Source organism: Trichogramma pretiosum, unplaced genomic scaffold (assembly GCF_000599845.2).
Source record: "Trichogramma pretiosum strain Unisexual culture from Peru unplaced genomic scaffold, Tpre_2.0 scaffold54, whole genome shotgun sequence".
NCBI lineage: Eukaryota > Metazoa > Arthropoda > Insecta > Hymenoptera > Trichogrammatidae > Trichogramma > Trichogramma pretiosum.
The window spans coordinates 243106-253354 of NW_019641628.1; the positions used below are offsets into that span (position 1 = coordinate 243106).

A 10249-nucleotide genomic window follows, 5' to 3' on the forward strand; every position below is an offset into this window, starting at 1 on the left:
AGTGTAATATCTGATTGTGAGTATAATTTTTCATTTAATTCTGAATCATCATCCGAATAATTATTCCAACTGTTGTTTTCCTCTTCATGTTCACTATAACTACTGCATGAATCGCTCTCGTAATCAGAAATATCATCATCTTCAATAATGTCATCTACGTTTAATGAAATTACTGATTATTGTTTATACTATAAATTTATATTTCTCAAATTTGCATCGATGTTAACAAACGAAAAAATTCGAATTTTCAGCTTGCCTAGTTTTAATTATCAAAATAATATAAAAATACTGTACAGTCCACAGAAACCGGATGTTTTCGATTCTTGGCATCAATACAAACTTGAGGCGCATATATGTTTATAAATATATCATTTATATCGATACCATAAGAGTACTTGTTTATCTTTTTGTTACAATTTGCACATTCATCTAAACCAGCACTTGCCTCCGTGTCAGGGATAGTTTCTTCTCCATCATAGTCATTTATACACACATCAAAATTGAATTGCGGGGATATTCGAGAATAATCCTGAAAAGGCTAATTATGAATAGATATAAACTTTCGAATAAAATACAAAAAAATAAACAAAGAGTGTCAAAAGTACTTAAGCTTACTATGTTATCAATATCGCAATCGAAGTCCACATCTAGTCGACTGTGATCAGCCTCGAGAATTTCTCCACGTGATTTCAAAATTGTATTCGAACGTTTTTTCACATAATTACTGTAGTCTGTGTAATAAAGCGGTCGTTTAGACATTTTGATGCTACTTTAATTCACTTAAAATATCTTAGCAATTGTATCAATATAATTGTTGGAAACGAAAAGCATCGAATTAAGGTTGGATTGATTTTGACAGGCCTGACAGCCGTTTGTTTACAAACGGAAACGTAACCCCTTCACCGATCGATTCGTGCGAAGCATCGAGTGAGTCGATAATTAACTTTATCACGATGAAAGTTTTAGTTTTTTGGATAGAGAGTAAAGTAACGAGTATTGTGAGCGATGAAAATCTGTTTCCGGATACGAATGAGGGGGAAATAACAACGGTTCTCTATAAAGATGGTAGAAAATATCAGGCCAAGATCGTCAAAAAAAGTCGTGAGTCGTATACTATTTAAATTATATCGCAATTTTTAATATGTATTTCTTTAAAGTGTGTTTATTATTTTTATAGATGACGAAAGATACTTAAATTCATTGCACGTATCTGTCGAGGATGGAACAATAATGAATAAAAAATTAACCTCCAAAGCTCCCCCGAAAATGCCGTCAAAAAATGCCAAGCTTGAAATTAGAAAAAAAACGAAAGCAATGAAAAGTGCTGCAAATTTGAAAACTTTGTGTTCCGCTTCGATTTTTGAGGAGTCTAGCGAAGAAGATTGTACCACCGAAATAAAAGATACATTAAATCAAAAGAGAACGTACGAAGATATTGAAAAAGAGTCCTATGAAGAAGTCGAGAATAAGCGACGAAAGGAAGAGAGTGATGAATCGGAGGAACGGATCGAAACGGAATCGGAAAGTGAATCTGAAGGAGAAAATAAAAGAGCACCTATGAGAAATGAAGAGAATGATCAGAATGAGGTATTATTTCAAATATTTACTATTTCAAGGCATTCACCCATTTCTTGTGTAAATTTTAGAAAGGCGCGGCCGAAGAAAGAGCACGAGAGGATGAAGAGATCAGAGAGCGAGCAAGAGAGGAAGAAGAAGCAAAAAGGAGAGCACAAGAGGAAGAAACTGAAATGGAAAATCAAAATTTGGGCGAGTTCGAGGAAGAAAAAGCACGAGATGAGACGCGCGGCCAGAGAGAGAGCAAGAGAGGAAGAGGAGGCAAGGGTGAGAGCGCAAGAGGAAGAAGCTGAGATGGAAAATCAAAATTTGGGCGAGTTCGAGGAAGAAAAAGCACGAGAGAGGGAAGAAAAAAAGCGGCGCAAGCAAGAGAGACGCGCGGCCAGAGAGAGAACAAGAGAGGAAGAGGAGGCAAGGGCGAGAGCGCAAGAGGAAGAAGCTGAGATGGAAAATCAAAATTTGGGCGAGTTCGAGGAAGAAAAAGCACGAGAGAGAGAAGAAAAAAAGCGGCGCAAGCAGGAGAGACGCGCGGCCAGAGAGAGAGCAAGAGAGGAAGAGGAGGCAAGGGCGAGAGCGCAAGAGGAAGAAGAGGCAAGGGAGAGAGCACTGGTAGAGGCACTGTTTTTCCTTTTTTTTATATTGATTTGCAGTATTAATATATTTATTTATCTATAATGTGCAATGTGTATCTGAAAATTTCAAATACCATTTCAGGAAAATATTGACCGTGGAGCACCTGCACGAAGAGCGAATCGAAACGCGATGCATGACGAGAGACGCAGACAATTCGAACGTCTTGGTCGTGTGGACGAAGCCGTAAGCGTAACATACAATTCTATTTTTAATTTTACTTCATCAATCAATAATTTTTTTCAGATGGATCCTTTATTGAAATGCCGTCTAGCAGGAGATGGAAGAGTTCAGTTGTCTCGAATGTACAATGTTTGGATAGGAGAGACCGAACTTGCCTGGGTCCAAAGGTGGCGACACAATCCAAGAGAAATGACCAGGCGATTGTTGAAAATTATTGTTGGGGCGGATAATTTAAGGTATATGTGCGCAAGAGGATTTTCTGGAGATCCGAATATTCATGCCGTGCCTCAAGACATTATGGATGTCGTTGAATGTATATCTATTTTTGACGTTTTCATACAATATTAATTTTAAACTTAAAAAACTAACATAATATTGATACATAATTTTCTTTTTTAGTTTACGTTAATAGAAGGTGCGACTCTGCGCTGACTCCTTCTCAGTTTACCTCTGTAGTCAACCTGATGATCGGCACATTAAGAAATCCGCATCAATGATTGAATTTTTGATTTTCAATTTATATTTATGTTCAATTTCAGTTGTTTGAGTTCATTCATTACATTTGAATAGTTATTTTTCAAGAACTATATGAAATAATAAAAACAAATTTCTTTGAATTGATACTTTTTTTAAATAAATATATGAGCAATCTATGAAAAAAATATTATCATACAAATATTATAATACAATTTATGGGAACTATATGGGCAATAAATTGGAAAATTATTTTTTGAATATATCTCCCAAGTATTGCCCAAATGATCCAATAAAAATTTTTTTAGTATGAATGGGGAAAATATTGGATTATGTGCATTTGCAGAACTATGGGTAAAACATGGGAAAAGTTTTTTCCAATAACTTTCCCATGTAATGACAATAAAATCCTGCCAGTCCTTGCCCATATAACTCCCATTGATTCAATTTTTACGCGGGGATGATTAAAATCCTTTAAGTCAGCTGGTTTACCTAAATTAAAACAAATAAAACAAATCTGAATGAATTTGTATAAGTAATAAGTAATAGTATAAGTAATAAGAGAAGAGACAATATACCTGAAATGAAATGATTTTGACAAACTCTAAAATTTTCTAATTGAGACGCTGTCAAAGGTCCTCTTTTGATGCTTTTAATCCAGGCTTCTTGACGTTGACGAGACAGAAGTTGTAAATCTTTTGAATTTGTATACTTTCTATCTCTCAGTTTAGGAAATCTATAGAAAGAAACATTTTTATCTCTTTGACCATAGGATTTACATCCCACAACAGCACATTTTAAGCCCATATTTTTTGACAGCAGAGAATTCACCAATATTTATCAGAGATGTCCGAATAGAGCAGACCAACACACGACAGATGACAGGTATAAGCTGAAAATTAGAAAATTTTTTAATATTTTTTTCTAGCTCACATGCACGCACTCGGTAGAAAAAAAATATATACTCGTAATCTTGAGATATCACTGAACGTCAGGATATTTTTTTTTTTTTAACTTAACTAACAAACTTTATATAAGCTCTCGAAATTTACAAATTTAACATGTAAACTATACGGCGACTCGGTTTGTTTGGCCTCCAGTGAAATCAGCTGATCGATTTGTGACCGTCACTGACGACTGTGAAAACAGCCTATATTGAATTTCGCTTTGCCTCCGGGTTTAAAAGTGTACATCTATATGTGGAGATTAATACGTGATATTAAATTATCATTCAAATTGAACTTACGTTTTAGATAGGCTCAAATATGAACTCGGGTTTGCCCGAAAAACTCGGGAAAGGCCCGCGCCCGACCCGAGCCCGACGGGTCGGGTAAAAATGTCGGGTAGCCCGATTTTTCGGGTATCCGCACACCCCTAGTTGAAAGCACCGCTGACTGAGCTGTTGACGAAAAGTGTATCATGGACTTGGCAAATTGAGCACCAAGAAGCTTTTGAACGCTTGAAAAAGGCGATTATAGAAGCACCAGTATTAATTCGGCCAGACTTTACGAAAGAATTTTGCGTGCAGACAGACGCGAGTGATTTTGCAATCGCTGGGATATTATCACAAGAAATGAATGGAGAGGAGCATCCGCTTTATTTTGTTAGCCGAATTTTGACAAGCGAACGGTAAGACGATCGTGAAAGCGTTTAATAAATTAATTGTTAATCGATGGGGCTGTCCACGGTATTTATTGACCGATAATGGAACGGGAATTTGTGAATAAAGAAGTTCAACAATATTTAGCAGTATTAGGTATAATACAAACGACAATACCCCCCTATACGGCGAATCGTAATCCGACTGAACGAGTGAATAGGAATTTGCGCGGTATGATTAATAGTTATATCGAGGATGATCAGTCCAATTGGGATTTGCATTTGAACGAATTGAAGTTCGCCTTGAATACTGCTGAACACGAGTCAATCGGTACGACCCCCTCATTCTTAAATTTCGGCAGACATCAGTTGCCTGCGATCCAACTGAGAAAAGAGGTTGAAAATCCGATAGATATTTTGCCTAATGACCCAGAGAGATGGATTGTGCGTGCCAAAAGGTTGCCTTATTTACATGATTTGGTGAAAAGACATTTGAATCGGGCTAATAAACGCCAAAGGAAGTATTATAATAAAAATCGTCGCGAAGTTACGTACAAACTAGGTGATGTAGTTTCGCGAAAGAATCATGTATTGTCAAATAAAGGTAAAACAGTAAATGCGAAATTGAAACCGAGATTCCTCGGGCCATCTGAGATTGTAAAAGTTTACTCGCCGCTTGTGTACGATGTGCGTTGTGCAACAACGAAACGAATTGTAAAGGTACACGTAAATGATTTAAATCCTTATAACGCTACACGACTGAGTAAACGAAGGAAACAACCCGCGAGTAAGAATATGAATATTTCTTCACAGCATCAACAACAGGAAGAAGCTGTCTCAACACCATCAACGGAAAATGTTGTCGAGAAGATCGGGTCGAAGACCAGGGACAAGAGGCACAGCCCGCGTAAAAATGAAAAACATTGCCCATATATTGGCCATATATTGGCCATATACATTTGCGATATATTACCGAATCAATTGCCAATATATCGCAAATATATTGCATCTATAGATGCAAATGGACATCGGCCAATATATTGCTCATACATAGCCAATATATTGCAATATTCAAATTTAAAAAAACGGAATTTCAACATATTTTTTCTTTCCATTACAACGAATTATAATTCATCAATAAATTAATTAAAAATCAAATAAATTGAGATTTTTCGTACTCAGAAATGTTTTTATTTTTTATTCTTTTTCTATATCATTCACGGGCTCACATATATATGTTTTTTCAACAGCGTCTAGTGAATCAGATATACTTAATTTTTTACCGGAATGTTTTTGATCAAACCATAATTCTATTAACTTTTTTATAACGCCCTCGTGCACACAGTGCATTTCGTCAACCGCTGTCGAGCTTATAAACTTATAAACAATTTTCGATAAAATCGTCTCTCCTTTCACTCCACATACCGGAACACCGACCTCAGCAGCTTGAACAGCATTTCTCAACACCTCATTTTCGGTTCGTAATGAAAAATTATCAATAAAAGGATAAACGCGTGTACTCTCTACTGTAATTCCTTTCTGTGTACAAGTCTGACATCCAAATTGTCCATTGTACTGATTCATTGATAAAAATAAAGCCTTAGCTGGAAGATCAGCGGTGCCACAAATGATAGCTCCGTGAACCTTAAGAGTTTTCGATATATCTTTTATATAAAAATCCAATCCTACTTTTAATTGAGAAAGTGAATCATGTAAATGTTCGAGGAAAAGATTGGGAAGTGGTTTTTTATCGCCAAACCAAAGTGCAACTAAAAGAACATTTTCTAGTTTATAGCGTTCTTCCACAGGTAATTCCAAAATGATTAAACAAAAGCCCCAAATATTATATTTGGATGATTTAAAAATTCTCACTCCATCTGTGTACCACATGAAAGTTAAAGAGAATTCATTACGAAAATATTTACTGACGAATTCTTTGTAAATATTTCCGTCGTATATATCAGAAAAACAATTCAAATCTCGGTTCAACCTAGCATTAATTCCAATCAATTTATTGTAGAGGTTAGGGCGATTGAATAACGATTTTAATTGTCTCAACAAGGGGATCTCAAGAAAATAATTCAAGTCTTCATTACAATCGCACGCACCGATATGTTCTGTTGAATGTTCATCACCCGACACTTGTTCATCACTACCTGAAGTACGATTTGAAGTCGACACTAACACATTACAATTCGAACAGTACATATGTTTTTTTAAAATTGGTTTATCGATGTCACGAAAGGATTTTTTAAATTTATATAAGCTTGACGGACACTTATTAGGTTTTGGCAGAGTTAATTGAAACAATTTCAACGTAGCAGCAATTTGCGTATCAGTTTGACGTGTGCTTGTTTTCAATGTACCTATGTTTAATATAAACTCGCGAACAGTAACACCAGCTCCGTCGTAAAGATCATCTTGCAAAGAAGAAGGAGGATCTAGGCTCGTGAAATTGTCATCAACATCTTCGTTGTCAAAATAATCGTCGTCGTCAAAATAATCGTCATCGCTCGCATAGAAAAATTCCTCTTCTTGATTGATCTCTCCTATGTAATGGTAGATTTGAAATTTTTAGAATTCTTCATAAAAATAAAAATATAAAACATTTTTAAGTGAGTTTTCACACAAAATGATCGTTGCAATTATTTTTTGCGTATATTCACTTATGCAGATCAAATAAATACTGACTAAGTTATTTAGAATTAGGATTTCGAGAATTCAACATAAAAATATTTTTCAAAATCGTAAAGCGTGAAAAACTAAGCGCCACAACTCTCTGATCTCATAGTGTACTCGCGCGCATACCGTGCAACTATAGGTATACTTGATATACTATGGTAGCTGAATTTGTACTAAATGCCAAGAAGTGTATCTCGGGCCGTTTATCATAAGTTCTAAATTAATGCTAGCAAATGAAAATACCCGAACTGTAATACGGAAGAAAATTGTCTCTCTCGTCATGCAGGTTTGATTTTGACGTCAGTGGATTAAGAGGCGAAGAGTATTCATCGATGGTGGATGCATGGACTTCCTTTTCGCCGATCTCAAAATCTTGTGCTTCAAAACCTCTTTCTCCCTCAAAGCCGGTTTCTCCTTCGAGACCTTTTTCTCCATCAAGTTCCGTAAATTTTTTTCCAAAAATCCCTTTTGCGCGTTTTTTCAATTTTATGCAATAATCTTCGAAATGGAGAGGTCGGTCGCCTGCGCATTTTTCTTACTTTTAAGTAACCTTAATTAATTGCGGAGAGATTAATTAACGCTAGGATTATTTACTATCGATCGTTTCAAGCCCAACTTCATACGTGACTAAATTCAGCACTGATCGGTATTGGTTATGCGATACTTTTAGTAACGTGTAAAATTTTTTCTTTTGCATCGATCAAAATGTTTGCATTAGTTTTTTGGACGGCTAATAAAACAACTAGCATTATAGAAGTAAAAAACTTGCATGCAGATGTAGAAGAGGGAAATTTAACGATTGCCGAATATAAAGATGGAAAAAAATACAAGGCAAAAGTCGTGCTGAAAAGTTGTAAGTAAAAATCATAAAATATGCAATTATTTATAATAATATTCGTTTTTAAAATCATAATTTGTTGTTATTTTATTGCATCTGAAATTTTTATTTACTTTACTAATTAATTTACTTTTTTTAAAGACGATAAAGAATATTTGAGTAAGGTCACGGTTGACACGGAAGGAAAGATAATGGCGAAGAAAACGCAAGCTCGTGCTAAAAAAAATTCGTTCGAGCTTTTGAAAAAAAAATATAATGAAAAAAAGAAAGAGGAAGTTGCAAGATCCTTGAACGAAAAGGTTGGAAAAATACCCAGCATCTTTGATCAACCTTCAACCAGCAAAAAGACTTTCAAAGATTTAGAATTGTCACCTGAAGGAAAATCAACTGCCTGTAAGAGAACGAGACATGAAAGTGCATTGAATGATAAGGTAAGAGAACACGACGCGCGAGAAAATTGTTTAAATTCCTGATTGAGTAATTTTTCTATAATTTACAGAGTGATACCGAAAAAGCACGCGATCTCAAACACAAAAACAGTTTACAAAAAAGCAAAAGAGAGCACTCGGACAGCAGTGACAGTGAAGAAGGCAGAAAGGTTCCAAAAAAATCACTCAAACTAGCCATTACAAGCAGCGAAAGCGAATTCCAGGACGACAATTTGAGCGAAATTCAGAGTGACAGCGACAAAGAGGAAGATGAGAATCTGATATAAAAAAGGCATCTTTTTTATTCAAAATTACGATTAATTTTTTTATTTATAGAAATCTGTGCCTTATAAGAGAGAACGTGAGCGAGAACGCGAGGAGAGTCGACGCGAACGAGAACGCAAGGAGAGAGAACGCGAGCGAGAACGTGAACGAGAACGCAAGGAAAGAGAACGCGAGGAAAGAGAACGCGAGGAAAGAGAACGCGAGGAAAGAGAACGCGAGGAGAGAGAACGCGAACGAGAACGCGAGGAGAGCGAACAAGAATTTCGGAGTGACGACGATGATGATTTTTTGGGTGATGACTATCACGAGAATAATGAGAGACAGGTACAGGAAATAAAATTCAAGTTTTTAATTGATTAATAAACATTACAAATTATTTTTGTAGTATGCTGCTGCCCATGACAGAGAACGAGAGAGAAATAATCAAGCTAACAGACGTCGTGAGAGAGAACAAGAGAGAGTTAATCCGATTCAAAGAGTACGCGAGAGAAGGAATCATGCCGGGAGAGAATTGCCCCGTCCGAGGAACAGAAATAAAGGGCCAGTCGATATAGCAGCTGCTTTAAATCCGGTAACACTAAATATTATTTATAATGGTCGATTGATCTATATGTATTCATCGACGCTCGCCACGAACAGTAGGAAGTTTTCATTCAAATTAATAAATAAAAGTACTATTTTTCGTGGGGAACGCCGATATATATTATTCAATTTCCAACTTTATTTATATTCATAAGAATGTCAAATAAATGATTTAATTTTTTTCAGAGACCTGTAGACGTAGATCCGTTGGATGAATGTCGCCGAGCTGGCAATGGAAAAGTTCAACTATGCAGGTGCTATAATGTGTGGATCAACCAAGCAGATGTGACTTACATGAATCGTTGGATTGATTCACCAAGACATATGACTCGACACCTACTCAAAATTCTAGTCGGAGAGCACAATTTAATTGGCATGTGTGCAAGAGGAAGATCCAATAGGAATGATGGAGTTCCTGAGGATATAATGGCAGCTGTCGAATGTAAGTAATAGCTACTTTTCTAAAAAGTGAATGAAATTGAAATTGATTTGACTCGTCTTTCTAGATTACGTCAACAGGAGATGCAGTTATACTTTTAAAGTAGTGGAGTTTACGAACGTCATTAATATGATGATTGCGTCGCTCCGTAACCCTAGAAGATAGATATGTTTTAACTACTATATTATACTTCATTTAACTACTTATAGTTAATTAGACGTTAGACTCATTTTTTTAAATAAAAAATAAAAATATTTCTGAGTACGAAAAATGTCAATTTATTTGATTTTTAATTAATTTATTGATGAATTATAATTCGTTGTAATAGAAAAAAAATATGTTGACATTCCGTTTTTTTAAATTTGAATATTGCAATATATTGGCTATGTATGAGCAATATATTGGCCGATGTCCATTTGCATCTATAGATGCAATATATTTGCGATATATTGGCGATTGATTCGGTAATATATCGCAAATGTATATGGCCAATATATGGCCAATATATGGGCAATGTTTTCCATTTTTACGCGG

At 35.6% G+C, this 10249-nt stretch overlaps 2 protein-coding genes across 2 annotated transcripts; both read left to right on the top strand.

The window, feature by feature from the left end:
* Nucleotides 1-953: 953 nt before the first annotated feature.
* On the top strand, nt 954-2885 carry LOC106660241 (putative uncharacterized protein DDB_G0271982). The gene is made up of 6 exons (XM_023459079.1): nt 954-1101; nt 1178-1587; nt 1647-1787; nt 2290-2391; nt 2452-2701; nt 2788-2885. The coding sequence occupies exons 1-6, from the start codon at nt 954-956 to the stop codon at nt 2883-2885; spliced, it is 1149 nt and encodes a 382-aa protein (XP_023314847.1).
* A 4963-nt stretch (nt 2886-7848) lies between these two features.
* Nucleotides 7849-9880, top strand: LOC111693683 (calponin homology domain-containing protein DDB_G0272472-like). The gene is made up of 7 exons (XM_023459080.1): nt 7849-7996; nt 8123-8190; nt 8248-8412; nt 8481-8579; nt 8746-9018; nt 9463-9718; nt 9783-9880. The coding sequence occupies exons 1-7, from the start codon at nt 7849-7851 to the stop codon at nt 9878-9880; spliced, it is 1107 nt and encodes a 368-aa protein (XP_023314848.1).
* Nucleotides 9881-10249: the final 369 nt, after the last annotated feature.

What these genes read in the sequence shown, in the direction of transcription:
- LOC111693683 (XM_023459080.1), top strand. Translation starts at nt 7,849, where the DNA reads ATGTTTGCATTAGTTTTTTGGACGGCTAATAAAACAACTAGCATTATA. An exon ending in TAATGGCGAAGAAAACGCAA is followed by an intron (nt 8,191 to 8,247) that starts GCTCGTGCTAAA and finishes AATGAAAAAAAG; the next exon opens with AAAGAGGAAGTTGCAAGATC. An exon ending in ACGAGAATAATGAGAGACAG is followed by an intron (nt 9,019 to 9,462) that starts GTACAGGAAATA and finishes AATTTTTTTCAG; the next exon opens with AGACCTGTAGACGTAGATCC.
- LOC106660241 (XM_023459079.1), top strand. Translation starts at nt 954, where the DNA reads ATGAAAGTTTTAGTTTTTTGGATAGAGAGTAAAGTAACGAGTATTGTG. An exon ending in CAAGATCGTCAAAAAAAGTC is followed by an intron (nt 1,102 to 1,177) that starts GTGAGTCGTATA and finishes TTATTTTTATAG; the next exon opens with ATGACGAAAGATACTTAAAT. An exon ending in CATTATGGATGTCGTTGAAT is followed by an intron (nt 2,702 to 2,787) that starts GTATATCTATTT and finishes TTTCTTTTTTAG; the next exon opens with TTTACGTTAATAGAAGGTGC.